The sequence below is a fragment of the Peromyscus leucopus genome, chromosome 14, assembly GCF_004664715.2.
Source record: "Peromyscus leucopus breed LL Stock chromosome 14, UCI_PerLeu_2.1, whole genome shotgun sequence".
NCBI lineage: Eukaryota > Metazoa > Chordata > Mammalia > Rodentia > Cricetidae > Peromyscus > Peromyscus leucopus.
The window spans coordinates 19274113-19296406 of NC_051075.1; the positions used below are offsets into that span (position 1 = coordinate 19274113).

At 38.8% G+C, this 22294-nt stretch overlaps 1 protein-coding gene across 2 annotated transcripts in view; it reads right to left on the reverse strand.

The window, feature by feature from the left end:
- Nucleotides 1–2719: 2719 nt before the first annotated feature.
- Nucleotides 2720–22294, reverse strand: part of Prkd1 (protein kinase D1) — a 316945-nt gene continuing 297370 nt past the window's right edge. For both annotated transcript variants that reach the window (XM_028885708.2, XM_028885705.2), the window contains 2 exons: nt 4681–4766; nt 2720–3837 (listed from right to left, as the gene is read on the reverse strand). In XM_028885708.2, the coding sequence (XP_028741541.1) occupies nt 3619–3837; nt 4681–4766 (305 nt within the window). In that variant the 3' untranslated portion in view covers nt 2720–3618. The remainder of the gene's footprint in view (nt 3838–4680; nt 4767–22294) is intronic.

The following is a 22294-nucleotide window of genomic DNA, read 5'->3' on the forward strand; positions in this document are numbered from 1 at the left end:
TAAAACTATTTCTCTCAGTACTCTCAGGACAAAGCAGAGCAGTGGTAGGCTCTGTGGTGGATCACAAAAATCAGAGACCAGCAGTTATGGCCTTTCAGGTGGTCAATGATGTGACTGCTTATGAACAACTGACTGTGACAAGTACTCTTGGCACATCCTTCTTTGGGTCTGGCAAACTGATACAAAGATGTTTGTTGGCTTCTTGCAGTACACATATACTGACCTGCTCCTATTGATGTCATATCTTAACATTGTTTCTAAAGTATGGATTATTTTACTGACAGTAATGAGTGCTGATTCACAGAAATGGGCTTTACAGAATCACTGGTATCCAGATAAGAAGATGGTTGGCAAGGATGATGTGAACTTCTGATCCTCCTGCCTTCATCTCCCAGTATTTGGATTATAAGTATATACCACCATGTTCTGATTTCTGTGACTCTGGGGATCAAACCCAAGGCTTCGTGCACACTAGGCAATCATTCTACCAACTGAGATACATCTGCAGTGCTACAGGAACTCAATATCTAAACATTCAAATGTCAATTTTCCCTTTATAATCTGAAATTAATACTTCAATAGTCATCCAAGCCCAAACCAAAGATTCATTCTGACCTCTTAAATTTCACATTTAATCACTAACAAAGACCACTGATTCCATGTTCCAGCATCTCTTATGTGTACCTCTTTTCCATCATCCTATTTACTATTGCTTTGGTCAGCTCTCCAGTATCTCCTGAATTAAAGGATAGTTGGTCTTAAGCTCCTTCACTTTGCCTCAGTGTTAACCCAGTCTCTGTGCTGCTGGCAAGGTGAACTTGTGGATGGTGCTAACTTTTTTTATTTGAAGTGTGGATAGTTTTCTGATATTAACATAATATAAACTTAAACTCCTTAAAACAGTATACAAGAGCCTCTCAATCCAGACCATGCCTCCCCTCTACTGGATGTGCTGGATTACCTCTCCAGTTCTCAGTGGTACACTTGCATGCCTGTAAGATGTTCATTTAATCTTCCTGTCCTCTCTCATGCTTTCTATGTGCATCCTGACAGAATTGCAAGTAGAAAAGAAAGACACCTGCTAGTCTTTCCAGCCATGCTCAAACATCAATCCGTTGCTTTTCTTCGTCCAAGCTAAAGGCTGTCACGCTTCATCCCTTTATCTACAATTTTCTAAAGGCATAACCAATTTATTTGTTTCCATTTAATGATCAGAAATTATGTCTGAAGAGGAATACCTTATTCACATCTGAAAATCATACATACAGCAAAGCCCTGCATAGAAAAAAAAATTCAGTAAATATTTGCTGCAGGAGTCATGCACTTCTCTGTAGTTTTATTATTTACACTAGGTTCCTCCTCCCAATCAAGAATCAAAGACTCAAGGATCTTTTATGGTATGTGGGACATATTGACATAGTTTTGTATATCATAGTCATCTTAATTTCCCAGAACAAAGAAGTCACTGGTAAGATTTTATAATGTAGCTTATAAGAGGTAAATATATATTTAATGTAAATCATTGTAATTTAAATTATGATTCTCTAGTATATATTACATATAAATTGAAAAGGCATTTATATATTTTTACCCCTTCCCCCCTTCTTGAATTTTCTTACTAATCTTCTGTCATAGAAAAGGTACTGTTCATATTCCTACAGCACCCATTGTCCTCTTTGTTAATGTGTTCTAGTTTGTCAACCTAATGACACATCCATATGCTTCTCCATGCAGGCACTAGGACACAAGTGCACATGCACGTGTACACACACACACACACACACACACACACACACACACACACACAATCTATATCCTATCCTATCTTATCCTATCTTATCTTACCCCTAAAGCAAATTCAGAAACTAAATTTTCCAGACAGATTTGTTCAAAATTCAGTGATAACATAGAGATTAAACACTGGACAGATTAAATATTCTTGCTTCATTCCATGAAGTTGAAATCATCCAGTCTTAACACCCTAGTTTATTTAAGCACATCTCAACACTTATTCTTTGAAACATTAATTACATGTATTTTTTTTTTCTGTCATAGAGTATGCCACTGTCATCCCTCTGAAAAGAAAATGGCCTACACAGCCCAACTCGGAGCACCTGTAAGTATGGCCAGGACAGTGTTACCTTTCCTCTCTCCAGCCTGTATAACACTGTTTGAGTGGACATTCTTATGGACTTTTCCTTCAGTTTTTGTAGCTTATTTCAAAACCACCTTGCTTATATCACATGAAAATAAACTTGAGCCAGTCTTCAATTAAGTCTCTGGTTTATGATCTCCCAGGAAACCACATTCAGACTGCAACTTGCAATATGTCTACTTCTGCCTCCAAGTTTCTGTTTGGCTTCATTCATTTTTTTCTCTTGAAGCCTCCTTCCTAACTATGTGAGGTGACACACAAGATTTGAATGTTTCTCTATAAGCTGGAGAGGTGGCTCAGCAGTTAAGAGCACCGAGCACTCTAGCAGAAAACCAGGTTCAATTCCCAACACCCACACAGTGGCTCACAATTCCCAACATCCACACCATGGCTCACGGCCACCTCTAACTACTGTTCCAAGTATCTGATACCCTCTTCTTACATATTTCCACAGGGACCAGTCACACATATGGAGAATAGACATACATGCTAGGCAAAACATTCATACAATAAGAGTAAAAAATGATATAAAATTAAAAAGAAATGTTTCTATACACTTTGATGTACACAGGTTAAATGCTAGACATGCCACATGTTTCCTGCTATTTGAGCAAATACCTCTGTACTTCATTATCTGGAAAACAAGACTTCGGACTATAGGGAAAATAATTTGATTAGATTGACACTGATTTTGAGAAGAATATTTATTTCTTATTATTGAAAAAATACACGAAAGGCCAACATTTGCTGAGTTGCTGGTTTTCTGTAATACAGCTGGTATTGTAATAAAGGAAGAAATGCATCTGGTATGTATAGCAGTTTACATTCTAAGGCATTTAGGCTTAGAGCAATAGCTCCACATATTGAGGTGCACTTACTGGAGTTTCAATACACTGAGGCACACGAGAGACAGCGGGTTTGAAACCATATAGTAAAACTGTTTTCCTGTAACTCAGTTGCAGGGCTTTAGATGCCTTCTCCCCATCTTTCACACCCCCCCCCCAAAACACACACACCATGCATTTTGAGTTGTTCACAGAACACCAGCAAATTATCTACTCCTCAAGAGTTTGCTTATAACACCACCATCGATGGGCTCACCAAACACAATGATATCATGGATAGGTGCTGCCTCTTACCAAAATGAGGCTCTGGTAGGAAAAACACTGATTTGCAAAGGCACAGTGGAGACAGGTTTAATGTATTAAATATAACATAAATCATCCACAACAACAAGTTTAGTGTTTCTGGGAACTTTTGTTAATACAACACAGTTGGTCACACAAAATACAAATGCTTCTGTTGATTTGTCTTGGCAACTCAGATACATCAACAGTGCTAACAGTTTAACAGCTTTGTTCTCATCTGACAGAAAATAATGGCAGTTCTGCAAGGCAAATGTTAAACCTGACCGTATGTATTTATTAATTCCACAGTGTTTTGACAGATTAGAGCGGATGGAATCAGAGGATGCTGACACGCTCACTGAGGGCTTTCATCTCCCTCTCCTCAGCCTCAGGACTGTCGCTGTGGCTCGTGCTCAGACTGATCAGGTGAGCGGGGTACTGCAACCCCTGCTCGCCTGCATACTGTTCCCACCTCGAGTCGTCGCTTTCATGGGTAATATAGCGTTCTCCAATCTTGCATTCCAGCTCTCGTAAATCTAACCAGGTCTGATAGTCCTGAGGAAAAAAAAAAATCCAAAATATCACCACCACAGAGATCACTGAAACCCGACATGCTTTCCTTATGCTGTCAGTTCTTACAGTCTGTGAGGTGACCTTTTCATCCTGTTCTCACAGTGCTGCCCCATTCACCATGCACTCATAGGCAGCACCAGCACCAAGGCCATCCTATTTGCTTAACCTTAGAGCACACATGCTGCTTACAGGATGCCATGGCTCCAAGTGAGGATAATTAATGCTTGTAGTCAAGCAATTAGGAATGTTGACATTGCTTTGCAGTTTAATGGCTATAAGTAATCTTTTGGTATTTCGGAATATCATTTCCTAAGCATTAAAACTCAGTGTGGAAATAGCAAATATTTAAGAAAGAACACAGAACACACATCCACACACTTTGCATTTGCCATATATTTATATCCATGCATAATATCCTGAGACTCGAAATACAGTTTCCAAATGAGAAGAGTGCATGGGCAGATGGGCATCTATTGGGACAATTATCAGAATTAAGCATACAGATGCTTTCCAAATTTGCTCTTCTGAGTTCTGCAATGTCCTTGGCGGTGGTTTTTTTTTGGGGGGGGGCAGGGAAAGGGGAACTCTGTGCATGTGTTGTGTACATGTGTGTGTGTCTTTATCAAATTTTCCTGGTACAAAGTGAGAAAGGTTTAGAAACACTAAACTGTAATTAAATCCTAAGAAATCATATGCATTTTGGAAAAAATAATGTTAGGACAATTACACCTGTACAAACATGACAAAAGATTTCTACAGCTAACATCAATTCTAGTAAGTAATCGGCAGCACACCCAAGTAAGAAAATCCATGGATGACTTTTACCTGTAGCCAAGGGTGACTCAAGGTTTTATCCACACTGTAGCGCTTTCTCATTTTCACTTGCAGCAAATTATTGATAAGATCAATGGCTGAAAATTAATCATTGTTAAAAATAGTTAACAGTTATGTAATTAATATATAAGTCACTTAGAGTCTCTAACACATCTGCTATTATATTATTATATTATACAGATGTAAGTGTGGCACAGTGGTAATAATAAAACTAAAACCAATTACTTCAAATCTACTGCACAATGTGAATTTTAATTTGTGTACTCTCATTTTTTCAGCATATGAATTTTAATTTAATATACATAATTTTAAATGTCTTAAATATGATAAGACTAGTATTCAGAAGACAAAATTGCTCATTTTGTTATACAATGCATCCAGTATTTGAATACATATAAAGGGAATTGCAGGTCTCAGTAAGCTCGGTGTGGTAGGACATGGGGATGAAGTAGGAAGATTGGTAAAAATTCAAGGCTGTCCAGAGTTACAGTGTGAGACTCTGCTTTCAAACAAATACAAAGTAAAATAAAATAGAGTAACTGAAACGGTTGGTTAACCTGTAGATACATGGACACCATTTATTCTGGAAAATAATATAGCTTAACGTGAATCATATCCTGTGGCCTAAAAACAAACCGTTCTATAGGAAATGACTTTATCTTCAAAATTTTTCCTTTGCATTTTTAAATGACAATAAATTAATTTATATTGTCAATCACTGATTCCTTAGTAGTAGACAACTGTTGCTCTCTGAGAGTTAGGATCATTATTCATTCATTCTCCTATTCTCCATTTCTGACTTCTGTATTTCATTTTATTGCTCCCCCCAAAAAAACAAAGTATAAAAAGAATGCAAGCACCTGTACTTGAGAAAGTTACTTCTCTCACCTTTAGCCTACCTAGGCCTGAAGTCTGATGGATAGATTTTGCTACCAAAAGCCTTAATATTTGAAGACTGAGAATTAACTCCCCAAGTTTTCCCCAATCACCAAATTTGAATAGGGCAGTTCTGAGGTCTTCATTGTCTGATCCATATCAACATGTATGGTCTTGGAAACACAGATATCACATAAGGACCCACAGTAATAAATCTGCAACATTCAGTCCAAATAGATTCAAATCCTCTCTGTTATTAAGCAAAGGAAATTAGTTCCTACATTGTATTGTCAATCTAGTTTTCTTTTGGTTCTAATAGTTATAGTGTTTTCCTACACTGAAGGGCTACACAATCAACACCAACTTTTTGATTAGGGAAATTAAATGTGACAACACACATTTGAAGGCCACCTCTGCCTAAGAACCTTGCCTTGGTAGGGGTACCTGAGGAAACAGGGTACTTAGTACAATTTCAGAGTCCAAGCATGTGTTTCCGGTGAGCTTTTGAAAGTATAGTTTCTCATTGTACAGTGTGTTGGGCATGAGCTTTAAAGCATCCATTCATATGATTTACTCACTGGTGAGTAAAGTGCACCTTCCATTCTGGCCGCTGTGAAGTCACAGAGCAAAAATGGAAGACAAGGGGCAAAGGGAGAGCTCATGTACTACGGTAAGCATGCAGCAGCATTACACTTCTCCAAGCACTGCAGGGTATAAATACACGTTATTAATTCACTCATTCTGCATTGAGTTCTATAATTAGTAAGTGGGAGTACAGTAACTCAACAAAAGGTCTGGTTTGTGCCCAAATGGGCCCCAGCAGTGAACCACACTGCCTAATGGATAGGGAAGTCCTGGCAGAGGAGAAACTGGAGTGTCTACAGGGAAATGGAAAATATGAAGATGGAAAAATTGTTCTGAATGGAGCACATGATCCCAGGCCTGCCTGCTACAGTCCCCTTGTGACCCGAATAAGCACAGCAAACCAATGAGGTACTTCTAAAAGAAAGCACTTTAGGCTGCAAGGAGAAAAGTAGCAGGGTATGTGGGCGAACTGATGTATTTTTGTGGCTCTTAAGAAATAGAATGTAAAACAAAAGCCCATAAATGTAAGACTCTCCCGTTAGCATTAAGGCCTTTCTTTCTGCTACTCAGAAAAATAAATTCATTTCTGATTTTGAGGACATCGCTTGTTTATCACTGCCTTGGGAACTCTCAAAACAATTTCATTAATCACATTCCATCAACTGCATGATGCAAAATGTCTTTCAATAAATCTATTGCTTATTATTAATGCCCAGTTTTATTTACACACAGGCATTCTTTATATGACCTAGGAGTAAAAAGCTGTTTTCCTAAAAATAATGTTTCATCCATGTCTTATATAGTATAATAATAGTCCTATGAAATGCAGCTCCGATCTCCAATTCTAATGGAAAAGGAAATGTGCAGTGGGTAGCCATTCCAGCTTTGATCTGGAAGTTCCAACCCCCATTGAGGCTTGGGTAACTGTCATTCCTACAAGGCAGGGCCAAGAGAGGACTCTGAAGACTGGAGATCAGGATGCACCGCCTCTCTTGGTCCCTGGACCCTGGACAGTGGAGGTAGACCGAGCAGAGTTCTCCATAGAACACTGCCGGACTGCGACACACCTTCCCCAGACCCTGCAACCTACCTATCCCTTCATTTGTAAGTTACACCACTAAATAAACCTCCTTTTTAACTATGTGGAGTGGCCTTAATAATTTCACCAATAGAAATGCTGCACTTACCCAAAGCCCATCACTTGGTCAAAGTGAGGCAGTTTTTTTTGAGGCAATGGTGCCGAGGCAGTAAACCAGAGAACCCGGCTTCAAAGGCTGTGCTGTTATACAATATGGCAGACAGAGCCATATCATACTGTAAATGTATTATTACTAATTGAAATGTCAGCATTTAACAAGTTTATAATTGTTTTCTAATTGTGAACATTAAATTTTTCACTATGTTTCCAGCACACTTTTGCATATTGATTTCTGGGTTTCTTGTGTTTCTTTCTAACTGCAGCCCACAGTTCAGCCTTCAAAGAATACTCTGAGTGTGATACAATGTCCTTTTGTCAGCGATTTACTCTTCCACACCGAATGAGCCCATTTGCTATGTGTTATTTCCACTATCAGAACGTTTTCTGGACAAAGCACAGAACTTTAAACACGGAACTTTCTGGCCACAATCTAAACCACACTTCTAACTACTAGGGCTATTCACTATTTGTTGAGCACATTTCCTACTAGGATGTTCTCATCTTGTTCATTATTATTATATCATCTAGTTCTTCATTATTCCCCACAGACTATAATAGGAGTGTATGGGCTGATTTTGTGTGTCAACTTGACACACGCTAGAGTCATCAGAGGAAGGAGCCTCAGTTGAAGAAATGCCTTGATGAAATCCAGCTGTAAGGCATTTTCTCATTTAGTGATCAATGGGAATAGGGGAGAGCCCAGCCAATGGTGGATGGTGCCATCTATGGGTGGTTGGTCCTGTGTTCTATATGCAGGTGGGCTGAGAAAGCATAGAAAGCAAGCCAGTAAAGCGCTCCCCTCCATGGCCTCTACATTAGCTCGTGCCTTTGGGGTCCTGCCCTGTGAGTTCCTATCCTGCTTTCCTTCAGTAATGAATAGCAATGCTGAAGTGAAAGTCAACCCTTTCCTCCCCAATTTGCTTTTTGGTTATATATAACGGAGTTTTTATCTGAATCTGTCAAATGTTAATGGACTAGACATCATTAATGTAATTTTTTGTCTTATTGTATTACTTATGATGTTTTTTTTATTAGTTATAATTTTCTTTATTTTGACAAAGAGAAATGTGAGTATTGTGTTCCCCAAAATATTGTGTACCTTAATAAACTTATCAAGACAAGGACATTTTCTATCCCACAAAAACCCATTTGTGATCAAGACGTATCTGTCATTGATGCTACTCTATCTATTAATCTGGCAGTCCTACTTAAAAAGAAAATAGCAATTCTGTTCCCTGGTAAAAGAATTCTGACAAATACTTGTAGTCACTTCCTCTAAGGACCAGGATTGTTTGTCTAAAAAACATTTATTTAGTCATTAATTATGGGAATCTGTCAGAAATAAAGTAAGATTCTTGTTGAATGACTTCTGAACTGACTCTCCTTTTATGAAATTCAGGCGACTGTACCTGTCTTACACATATCAGCATCTCTCCCACTTCAGACACAGATCATCCAAAGGTACACTAGCCATAGACCACCCTGGTTAGCTTCTTAAAGGGTTCACAATGTCTATCTCTCATCTGCTACGGAGAGCGCTACTTCCATGTCTTCTCAGGTTCTAGTTCCCAGCAGGCAACTGCTGTAGCTACTTCACCAAAGGAAAAGGAGCAAGAGAAGGAAAGGGAACGGAAGAGATGAGACAGAAACTCTAGTGAGACTGGTTCCCAGAGGTTGGGGAGGGAGGGAGGCCAAATTGGTATAGCTCCAGTTTTCAATGTGAGAAAGATTCAGAGCGCTAACACCCACACATGAAAGAAAACATTTGTCTCTTTGTATGTGGGTTGCCTCACTCTGAATGATTGTTTCAGGCTCTATTCATTTAACTGCAAATTTCATTTCTCTTAAAATTTCATTGTGTATGTACACTATATTTTCATTATCTGTTCATCAGCTGATTGACATCAAGGAGATTTCCAATTTTTTAGTTATAATGAATAGAACATGCAACGAACATGGATGAGCAAATATCTCTGTGGAAGGATGTTAGCAAAAAAGTTTTAAATACGTGTGTTTAAAAATGAATAACCAAGAGGTTAAGTAGCTAATAAGGGACCTGAGGGGAAGAGAATTCCTCTAAGAAAGGGGAAATAGAGTATAATATTATAAAGAGATAAAAGAGAAGCTAGAATAGGAGAACTAAATCGGGAAGGGGATGGAAGGGCAGGATAAAGGTGGGAATATAGAAAGGGACAACAAATACTGAAGGGCCTCTGCAAAGCCATATGAAACTCCACTACTCTAGAAGCTTCCTGTGTGTGTGTGTGTGTGTGTGTGTGTGTGTGTGTCTGTGTGTGTATGTGTGTGTGAAAGAAATGTAAATGGAATCACCATATAGAGGGGAAGACAGTGCCATAACTTGTTATTTTATGCCACCAAGTAAAACCTCTGGTGTCTGCAATGGGTTATATCTTCTTGAGTTGTTGGCCCAAGGGGTCCATAGCACCCCTCCTGTCTCGCCAAAAAAATATCACAGGCTATTGCCAAGGCTATTGGTTGCTCTCCACACCTGATGATAAAGCATTCCTGCTAAAGACACAACTTATTTATGTCATCCAAAGTCAAGAGATCAAGCTTGAGAGCTCAACTAAAAGCTTCACTCCTACTGAGTAGCATTTGTGGTGTTGGAAGGCACTCTGCATGATATTGGAGGAGAAAAATAATTATCAACATGATTCTTGGTGCAACCTACAACAGTGAACCTGCCTGCAAGATATATTGGTGTAATAATGGGACAAATGTTATAGTAGTTACCAATAATTTTTATTGGATTTAAGACCTGTTCCATGAGATAAAATCCATGCCTGAAACTGCTAAAGTGGCCAGGCACCTGAGATTCAATAGGTCATGAGCCCTAGGTGAAATTCTATTACTATTTTCTGTTAAAGAAACATAACAATAAAATATCTACTAATGACATATTCTGAAGCCCATTGATGAGTGCACTATTCAACCCTCATAAGAGAAGGGTTTTATTTTTTGAAGTACACTGTACTTAACACAGAGAATCACAGCTGGACAATGTGGAAGGAGTGAGAGACTTTGGAACACTTCGCCCTAAATGGGATGTCTTTATAAAACTCTTCTTCTCAATGCTCAGAGATCAACATGGAAGAAGAGGTGGAAAGGTTATGAGTCAAAGATGATGGATTATTCCAAGGAAGCAGCATCTTCCATAAACAGCAGGACTGATGCATATATGAACACACAGAGACTGTGGCAGCATGCACAGGACCTGCACATGTTTACACCAGACAAATGCCAGCACCAAGGGGAAGTGAACACAAACTTCCATCCCTAACCAAGAAGATATTTGCAATTGATACTTGCTGAAAAAGAGAAAATCAGTTTTCTCCAATAGTGTTACTGGGCATCTCAACCACACTCCAGGACAGAACCCATGCCCAGGAGTCAACTTAAACAGACTCCATGTTTTTGTTTGTTTGGTTAGTTTTTGTTGTTCTTGATTTATTTATTTATTTATTATTTATGTGTGTACATGGGGGGTACTTTGTTTCACTGTGTTTTGGCATTTTTGTCTTATTTGAGTTTTAGTTCTGTGGTTTTTTTTTTTATTACAATTGAAAGAAAGTGAGAAAGATTACCAAGTTGGATGAGTAGGGAGGTGGGGAAGAGCTGGTAGGAGTTGGGAGAGGGAAAATATAATAAAAATATATCATATGAAAAAAAGGCAGAATGCTCACCTAGAAGGAACTGTGTTTTTAAGGCATGCCTTTGGAATGTGAGGGTGTATGGAGAGAAAATGGGAGAGACATATACAAAAGTAGGCCAGGTTGTGAATTCCGCTGCAAAACGAAGTGAAGGAGAAAGAGAACACAGCCTGGAGCAGGGAAGAGTGGAACGCTGGATGGGAAAGTGGCATGCTGGTGCCCAGGTAGAAAAGGAAAGCTGTGCTAAAACCGCAGGTCACACCAGGCTCCTTAAGGCTCCAGAGTGCCAGTGTAACTTGGAAACCTAAAGAAAAGAATATGTGGGTAGCTTAATCTTTGTAGCTGGAGGGCTTCTCTCCAGGTTCCCCAAGCCCCGCAGTCCCACAATCCACTTATAAAATAATCACTCAGACGCTTATATCACTTATAAACTGTATGGCCGTGGCAGGCTTCTTGCTAACTGTTCTTTTATCTTAAATTAACCCATTTCTATAAATCTATACCTTGCCACGTGGCTGGTGGCTTACCAGAGTCTCTACATGCTGCTTCTCCTGGCGGTGGCTGCAGTGTCTCTCTCTCAGCCTTCTGCTTCCAGAATTCTCCTCTCTCCTTGTCCCACCTACCTCCTGCCTGGTCATTGGCCATCAGTGTTTTATTTACATAGAGTGATATCCACAGCACTTCCCCTTTCTTCTTTTTTTAAAAAGGAAGGTTTTAACTTTAACATGGTAAAATTACATATAACAAAACAATTACCGAGCAAGAATTATAGTTACAATATTAAAGAAGATGTCCTATCTATCTTATATTTGTGAGTTTAAGGTTTTATAGCTAACTTATCTTTTATCATAACTGAGGAAATTACGACTATCTAGCCTTCAACCACATCAAAGACCTGAGAAGGAACATAATGGTACCTGAGAAATGGTAGACGGATGCAAGCAACTTCGGGAATCTTGCAAGAGTAGACCAAGACAGCTGGCAGCCTGGACAGTCACCTAATGTTTCTCAGCATTGTTGGTGCATTCAAATTGGCTACAGGCCTAGAGTATCTGACAGACCATTTTCAGAAGCAGGATTTCTGAAAGACCATCTTACCCTGTCTTGGCAGAGTACAGTGGTCGCTTTCCTTGTGTCCCGCTTGTCCAGAAAGGAGAGCATTGCATTTGTACTGTCAGCCATCAAGGCAAGGGCAGTTCTTTGCCCAGTAGGCCATTTTGTGCCAAAAGACAAACTTCCAAATGGAAATGTCTTAGAAGCCCAACATTCTCTCGGGATCAATTGGTGCAGCCAGGAGCAATTGTGTCTCACGTCAACAGAATTCTAAGTTATTTAAATGCCATATTCTCCAGGTCTATGAAGTGTTTGAAGATTACCTGCCCATCTAACCTATGTATCTGTAAATCTGGATAACCTAACTAACGTAACTATAGAGATGACATAGGCGACTATAAATCTTTCTCCTTCACTTCGTTTTGCAGCGGAATTCACAACCTGGCCTACTTTTGAAAATGGTCTGTCAGATACTCTAGGCCTGTAGCCAATTTGAATGCACCAACAATGCTGAGAATCATTAGGTGACTGTCCAGGCTGCCAGCTGTCTTGGTCTACTCTTGCAAGATTCCCGAAAGTTGCTTGCATCCGTCTTCCATTTCTCAGGTACCGTTATATTCCTTCTCAGGTCTTTGATGGGATTGAAGACTAGCAGTTATAGTTACAACTTAGTATATATAATATCTTAGATAGAACTTATTAAGTATTAGGTTCAGGTTCTTTAGGATAGGACACCTTTGAATGATCTTTATAATATGCTGTTTACCTATGCTCTATACTTCTCTGGATTTTAGTATGTGTTTCTTGCTTGATATTGTTTGCATTGGTTGTAGTTACATCTTATCTAGGTCATTATCTCTCATTATTTCTGGACAATATTTGATAACCATTCCTTTGTATATAGTCTTGTATTAGTTTAGAACCTTCTTATTTAGACAAAAGGGAGATGTAGTGGTAGCCATTCCAACTTGGTTCTGGAAGTTCCAACCCCCATTGAGACTCTGGCAACTGTCACGCCTATGAGGCGGGGCGAGGGGAGGCGCCTGGGGACCGAGAGCTGGATGGGCCAGCGCTCACTCTGGGCGCTCTCTCGTGCGGGACGCTGACCAGTGCAGATTGACTGTGTAGAGCTCCGGAGAACACCGTTGGACTGCATTACACCTTCCCAGACCCTGCGACCTACCCATTACTTAATTTGTGAGTTTCGCCATTAAATAAATATCCTTTTAACTACGTGGAGTGGCCAAAATAATTTCTCCAATAAATCTTCCTTTCAGAAAACCAATTATTTCAAACATCTGGCTCTCATAGGGTGGGGAACAGAGTACTGGCTCTTAAGCCATACGGGGTAACAAGCTGATGCCATTTTGACTAGCTGGGTTTCAGCTCGAGTCGAAGCAATGCAGCTGGGAGACCCTATACTCTTTACACTCCCCTCTCCTTTTTCTTTCTGCTCTAGAAGACAATAGGGGCAAACTGGGCAGCACCGACTTTAATTGGCCATAAATATGACAGTAACTTTTGCATTGTAGTGATTACTTCCCATCCATCCCATCCTATTTATTCTTGTAGTCAGTCCTGGCGCTATTGTTCTCTCCTTATCCATAAGTTAAGTCCCATTAAAAGTCAAATATCACAGAGATTCTTAAGCAGCCACATTTGAACAATGTGAGGTGTACCCCCCCCACCAATTTCTATCCTTATGGGAACATTGTCAACAACTGCATGATACAAGTTTCATTTTTACATTTCTCCTTTATGAATAAAGACTTTTGTTCTCATAAAAATGTCTGTAGCCATACATTCATGTGTTCCTATAAGCTAAAAAAAGGGAAGGAAATATAATTTATAAATTTAATACCTTTGTTGTTGTTGTTGTTATAATTTCTTGGCTTGCAACTTTTTGCCCAGTCATTTTTCTCACTACTCTACCACAGGAGAGATTAAACTATTAGTAAAATTTTACCACATGCTCATTGTTTAACAGAGTGGATCCTCTAAAGAGTGTTAGGACAGCTAAAGCTCTGTGGAGATCATGGCTAGGTACACAAGGAAGATGCAATTGAACGGTATAGGAAGAAGCCGAGGGCTTTCCATTGTAGAAGCAAACAAGTGTTCAATGAATAAATGTATTTAGATTCTATTTTCTTCTGGCATCAAAGTACTAAATTAACCTCGAAACTGTACAAATTTTACTGTGGTCATTCTGGATTTCAAAGCAAATATCAAATATGTGGATAATCACTCTTTCAGAGTGTGCACAAGTTACACCAGCTCTGCTGTGGAAAAACTGATAGTACATAAAGCTTGGAGGACATCCCAGAGAGAAACTGTTACTGACACCTTTGCATTGCTAGCACGTAAGGGCCTCAGTTCACATCTTCTATCAAATCCTCCCCATCTTTGAGCATGTTCTTTTATCAGATCAGGGTGTGGTGGTCCTTCCCATTCTCTCCATTTGATTTTAGCTCTTTTGAGGTCAGACAAATGGGATATTCTTTCTTTTTTTTTTTTTTTTTTCTTTTTTGCTAAATTTTATGGGTCTCTAAAACAAAAGATGCACCTGAACTTTAAGGCATTAGAAAACTACTAAAAAAGACATTTGGTACCTTCAATACATTAACCAGAAATTTAAATGGCCTTTTTCCCAGCTCTAAGTTTTAACATCCATATTGTATCCATGTGGTTTGTATCTTTTAATTATAATATTTCTGAGTGATGGGGCACTGAGGCTGGGAAGAATGTAATGGATCATGGGATCACCAGTGATTACTGTCAGGAAATCAGAACAATGCTAAGGACATACAGAATACTGAATTTACAGTAGGGAAGAACTTATGACATCCCAGTGCTCATCTTTTGTTGTCCAGACATAACACTTTTTATTTTTATGCTTATTATCCTCACATTTCACTACACCCAAACTATTCAGGTTGATGCTTTCAGATTAGAAAGCAGTTTAGAGAGGTTTTTTGATGGCGCCATCTCCAGAGACCCTCTGGCTCTTTTTTCAAAGCAGTGGCACACCCCCAGCTCCTGTCAGTTCTACCTCTGACCGATGAAATGTAGTGCTTACTACTTCTCTCTCTCTCTGCTTGGCTTCACGCTGATGGGAACTTGTGTGTTTATTTTAAAAATCGTTTTGCAACCCTTCACATTCCAGCTTTCAACCCAGCATGCCGTTGCCCAGCAACACTAACTGGGACGCTCCTCTCAGGGGCTGCAACCAGAGGCTGCCAGCAGCTAACAAGGCCACTGGAAATCATCATCTCACTCGTTCCTGAGTCAATTACCAGAATCCAATGAAGTGTAAGACCTTTAGAGACTCAAGTCGATGGCTTTCCTGCTCCCAGTTCTTTCCTCTGTAGAAAGTATGCTATCAATGGTTACTCTTGGCTTCACATTCAATCACATTTTTTTTTTTTTTCTGAAGATCAGCAACACAATCTTGGAAACCATGAATTGTTTCAACACAAGCATACAGAGGTTATCAAACTCATGCCTGACTGACTCAGAATTTAAGATAGCAACACAAATGTATTTCTGTCATAGCTTATTCTCTATTTTCTCTGCTCACTAAAATCCTTTAAGAGAGTTATATTTCTAAACATGAAACTAGAGAAAGGTAAAAAATCTTTACACGAGGAGCCTCTAGGTAGGTACTGGGATTTTTAGAAGTGCCTTGGGTATATCTACTACCTTGAGGGCTTGAACTTGGCTGCTAAATTGCTTTGTAGACTTTCACATACATTTCAATAGAGCTTTGAGGATTTTAATTAGAGGATCCTGGTTTTACAGGACAGGGTGGCGGGTGATGCTGTGTATCTACTCATGGATCCCTGCCAATACTAGACTGCTGGCTTTTAGAACAGATTTTGTGTTCTAAGAGGTTGAAGGCAAGAACATTGAAAGTGGTTAATAGCTGGGTTACTATGGTCCCATGGACCACTGAATAAATGGATATAAATAAAGAGAAACATTAAGAAATAACCTATTCTGAAGCATAGCTTCTTCAGTACTTTAGGATCAAGCCTTAGGAGGGCTTCCAGGTTAACTTCTGTGCAGAAAATTGCTGATAGTAATAGTGAACAAGGTGGATTACGCAATTGCTACAGGCTGGAGCAATGGGTGGTCCTAGTAGGAACACATTTCACAGGCATATGGAACTAGGTCTTCTATTCGAATCCTTCAGTCCTCTACCCACTAACTTCTAACTGCAGAATTGGGAAATATGGGTTATTAACAACACGTACAAGAATGAATTAAAGCCTTAAAATCCACAGCAACTCATTATGATTCTACTTATTGTCCCCAAATCAAATGTTGTATCATGATAAATGTCTTTAAAATGCTGGCTTCACACTATCACCAACAATCATCATCATCATCATCATCATCATCATCATCATCATCATCTCTATTACACAGCCCAGGTTGGCTTTCAGTATCTGGTCCTCTGGCTCTTAAGTGCCGAGATAACAGGAATGTGCCACTATGCTGGTAATACGTTATACTTAACTAGAGCCATTGAACCCAAAGTTAGATCTGTTCTGAGATTTTGTTTAAAATTATCATAAACGCAGAAGATTGTTCTTGGAACAGAATCACCAGAAGAGAGACAGAGGTATGCATGAGGGCTGATGAGCCTCCATTTGGAAAAGAGGTGATGATTAGAATTGTCCCACTGGTGTGCTGAAACACGGAGATGCTTCAGGTCATTGCATTAGTCTCTAAGAAGAACTCAAATCCTTCTAATCCCACATATTTTCTATAACTGGAGAAAATTGAGAATATTCTGCATAATTCCTCAGTGAATTGGTATAATCTAAGGCAATAAAATGCTAGATAAAAAATTTTTAATTTTTCTTCAATTATTACTTAATTTGTTTATACCCTGTTATTTTGAAATATTAGATTTGTTATTGTAGATGGAAGCAAACATAAATATTTATCCACTCTTGACCCTTTATTCATAGATGAAAAGTCATATTTCAGTTCAACTATGTTATAACTTCAGGAGCAAATATTTCTATTTTTTTTTTTTTTTTTTTTTTTTTTTTTTTTTTTTATTTTCATTTCAATCTTGTTATTAAACTGCATGTGCATAATATTTCTATTTTAATTCAAGTACTATACATCTACTTTAATATTGGGGGATAAATAAACTTTGAAGATTTGTAATATCAACTATCCTGATAAAAGTTTCAAACATTTTCACAAATTGCCATTTATCAGAGAAAATCATGCTAGTCATATTGAACTTGTCTTCCTGCAAAATAAATTCTTTCTTGGTGGGACAGGCATTCCCATATTATCTCACTGGATAGGAAATATTTATATACATAAAAACATAAAACTCACTTAACTGGTGAACATTTTTTTAAATCATCATATACCGCAGGCTCACAATTGTCAAATCCCCTTATAATGAAAACAAAGAAAGGCTCTTCTAAAAATTAAACATAGTTCCAGAATTTTAAATTGAAATCATTTAAAATGTTAACCTCCCACCATGGAGGTTCTGACCCACATAATTCACTTCACTTTATCAATCATGACTGCAATCCTGGCACCCGGTCAGCATTCTGAAGCAGTTCTCTGGCTGGTCCCAGCACCTCTCCTGCGTGCTGTTATGTCTGACAGTGGTGTTAATATGTTGACAAATCAATCTATTCATTAATATTCAGCAGGCTCACTGGATCTGCAAGCCTCGTAAACTGTTACAACACAGTTTAATTATTAAGATGACAATTGCCGTTCTTTTGTTTCTCAGACCAGTGGATTTCTGGGTCTTGTCTAAGCAAAGCTTACATTCATCGAGCTTACTTTTTTTGTTTTGAACAATGTGTTGTGAAACGAGGACCTACAGCTGGTTCCGTTTCATGGCAGAGCAATACTTCTAAAGTGCTTAGCATTCTGGAACACTGATGGGTTTTGAAAACATACCATGTGGTGATGGTGCTTGGCTTTTATTTAGCTTTTCTTTGTATTTGTACTGGCTGTATTTTCCAATTTCTGGGGAAAAACACACTTACAGCCAATTTTATTTGAACCTATCAAGCTGGAATGGCAAAAACTACTTTAAAATAAAATGTGAATGTCTGGATACATTTAGCGGTATCTTACAGTTACTAGCTACTATGGGGTACCATATAATAAATACCATACAGCTAAGAATTGAGCTCAACTCAGAGGATAAATTAGAACCATGTTTATCAGAGGAAAAATGAGGCATAAATATTACTGTTGATGCTGTTACGGCTCACTAGTGGAAGAAGCCTCTTGTCATCAAATCATCACAATTTGATAATTAATTAATGTTGCACTAATGACAAGGTTTGAGATCAGTGTGAGGGTATTTCCATATTCCTTCTCATATGTATATATGTGGTATGTCAAGCCTTCCTCTTTGATCAGAATGCTTGATAATACCAAGTAGTCATGTGACTCCGGATCTGAGCAGCAATAACACTGCAGGTGGCCTGGGAATAGGTGCTCCTTCAGACTTCACCTGTGAACACAGAAAATGATCTTCTGTCTGCAGGGGTCAGGGGCTCCTTGTGAGACAATTTCCCAGGCTGCCTCTGTGTTGATTACTGCCTGCTTGCCTCCTTAATGGTATATAAAGGAATATCAAAACTCAGAAGGAAAAAAAAAAGTAATTTCTTCACTGCCCATTACCAACCTCCCTCAAATTTAATGCACATCTCTAATTGAACACATCAACTTGATGATGGCAATGCACTGTTACTCTAACAAACGCTTTCAAATTCATCACTGCAGGGATGTCCTTATTCACTTAATGAGGCAACTCACACTGAAGCAAATTATGTCTCCCTTCACCAGCCTTGCAAGCCTCTGTGTGTGGTTATCTGGATCACTTTTCTCCTTCTAAGAATAACTCTGGTGAAAGCAAAAGCTGTAAAATCAAGTCCATACGTGTAAACGAACCACATAACCCATGCTATGATTCTGTGCAAATGAAGGGGTATGGGAAAAGAGAATTCCAGTGACATTTATATTTGGAAATTCTCCTTTGTGTGGACATGGCTGACTTGGATTCATGGTAGCTTCTGTCTATTCTGCCTAGTCACATTGTCATGATGGGTGTTACAGAGAAGAAAAAGGAACCCCAAAGCTGAGTAGTGAATGATATTTGTATTCAAATATTACATGTAGTTTATTTAAAATTTTGATAACTTTTAGACCATTTGTGGCAGAATTATATTTATACTCCCCCCTCCCCCCGACACACACAAATTACAGTCCTCAATTTTTTCTCAATTCTTATTTTTTGTTTTAGTTTTTGTTTTTTGAGACAGGGTTTCTTTGTATAGTCCTAGAACTAGCTCTGTAGACCAGGCTGGCCTCAAACTCATAGAAATCTGCTTGCCTCTGCTTCCCAAGTGCTGGGATTAAAGGTATACAGGACTAACTCCTGGCCTCCCAATCCTTATTTTGTTCCGTGAAATTTTGTTTGCTTACTTTGGGCTTTGATTTATTTTTAAAAGTCATCACACACACACACCTATGAAAAGATTGAGGTCCTTAAGGAAAGTTGATAATCAAAATAAAATCCCCTCTTCTCACTGCTTAGAAAACACCTACTTTTACTTACTTTTCTATTGATTTCCTATAAACTTCTAAATATCAAAAGCATTGCTACTATTTTGAAAGGTTTACTTATTTATTATTTTATGTGTATTAGTGTTTTGCAGGCAAATATGTATAAGCATCATACGTGTGCCTAGTGCCTCGAGGCCAGAAGGATGCATTAGAATAGCTGGAAGCTGAATTGCATAGCTTGGTGAGTTACTACATGGGTTTTGGGAACCGAACCCAGGCTCTTTGCAAGACCAGCTAGTGCTCTTCAGTGCTAAGCCATCTTTCCAGCCCCCCAAACTTTGACTGTATTCATGATTCTCTGACTCTAAGCCAATGGTATTTATGCTCTGGTCCATGAGATAAGTTCAGAAGAGCAGATTGAGTCTTCAGAAACTGTTAGAGATATTTTATACTGTTGTTACATTTTTATTATATTTTATAAAGTACTAGCCTGCATGCTTATTAATTCAAGTGAACCTGATTCTCTACCACAGATATTTCCAGAACAACCTGTTTTATAAATGTGATCCCCTCCACTAAAGGTGATGAGTCAGCTGGATCTGGTGGCAGGTGCCAATAATCTCAAAACTCAGGAGGTCGATGCAGGAGGATTGCTGAGAGTTCAGAGACTAGGGTGCACATCGGGTACTAAGCCACCAGGAGCTACCTAGCTTAACCCTGTCTCAGGGAAGGTATCCACACAAAAGGCTCATATCATCTCAGCTTTATTGACATGATGGTTTTCCTCCCAATTAATTTACATGTTCAGTTACTTGTACTGGCCATTTTTGTAATTTATAACATGCCTGGCAATAATTATGGGGCAGGCAAATACTAATACACACAGATATATTATATAATATATAAGTATATTGACAGCACATAAAACACTTATTCTGAATTCTCTTTTTATTACATTTATTTAGTGTGTGAGCACACGTGAGTGTGTGAGTGTGTGTGTGTGTGTGTGTGTGTGTGTGTGTGTGTGTGTGAGTGAGTGTGTGGGCAGGTACCACAGAGCATATGTGAAGGTCTGAGGAGAACTGATAGAACTCCTTTCTCTCTTCCGTGTGGTCCTGGTGACTGAGTTCTGTTTGACTGGTTTGGTGGTAAATGCCTTTATCCCCGAGCAGTGTCACCGGCCCTAGTCTTCATCCTTGATTAAACTGTATATTAAATGACACACCCATGCACATCATTGCACACATGTGTAGAGGCAGGATCTCATAGGACTCTGAAGTTGGGTCTCAGGCACCTCCTGTCACCTAGTCTCAGTGTCACAGAAGTTCAATTATTCATACTCTTTTGCATAATTATAATTAAGTCATGCTTAGTTTAAAGGTTATCTACAGTCATAGATGAATATCAACAGTGACTAGTTTATATACATTTATTGTTAGTTGATAAACCCAGGGTAATAACCCACTGCCCAACTAGACTGCAGCTCACAGCCCTAGGTATCTACATGGGTGTCAACACCAAGGATAACATAAACTATGATGATGGTGATACCTTTACTCCACATCTCCTAAACTGCTTAAAATCATGTCCCATGTGTCAGCTTCACTTCCCTGCACATCTTTTTGTGTTGCCCTAAATTTTATGTATTTTTCCTTTTGAAGAAACACCCTTCCCTGGTGCTTTCTTTTCTATTCATAGTCTTTGAAAGCTGATATGGATTAAAATATACATGATATTCTGAACATGGTAAATACCTGACAGAAAATACATGGCTTTGAAAAGATCCTAGGAACAACAGATGGATGTTGTAACTTTTCTTCATTTGAACATCAGGAAGTCCATTCAGTATTTCAGAGGAATTCCATCTGCCAGCTGTTTCTGGGGATGTCAACTGTACAGCAGCAGCTTTGTTCTTAAATGAAACCGTGAAATATTGAATCCTTTTATTTTTATCTTGGAATCCTTTATCTGCTTATTACTACGAAACAACTCCCTTTAGTTCTGTTTTTTGCATAACGTAATGGCCTTTGTTACGGCATCAGCATGTGTGTGTGTGTGTGTTGTGTGGTGTGCTGTGTACTTTGATCGTTCAGAGCACCTCATTACTTTTTCCTGCAGCCTTGGTAGAGGTGAAGTTTTGAGAGCTTAATTTTGAACTTCTTACATTTCAAGCAGAGGGCAATGAACGGAGGAGATAAGAGACATCCTCATTTTAATCTAGCTCCACTCACTGTTCCCATGCCAAAATTGAAAGTCTACAGACCACCTATAACAAGACCATAAAAGGCTTACAAATGATCAATTATCGGAGAAATTCATTGACGAAACTATTAGACTCTCCTGTCTTACAAACATTCCTGTTTTGACTATTTGCCAGTTTTCCTATTTCTCATTTCTTTTTTAAAGTTCAACAACCAAAGTACTATCTCTTGAGTTATGGGCTGACTCTCAGTTTTCTGACAGTCTTAGTAGTATCAGGATCATTCCAATGATGTACCAGATGTGACAAGCACAGAGAAGTCTGTGTCTTCTCTGTTGGGAAATTTTAAGAATGCAATGAAAGGAGAGACACACAACTGTCTGTAGCTTCACCTGGACATCAAAAGTTATTTAAGTAACAGTAAACTTCCCTTTCCATATGACGAAATACATTTAT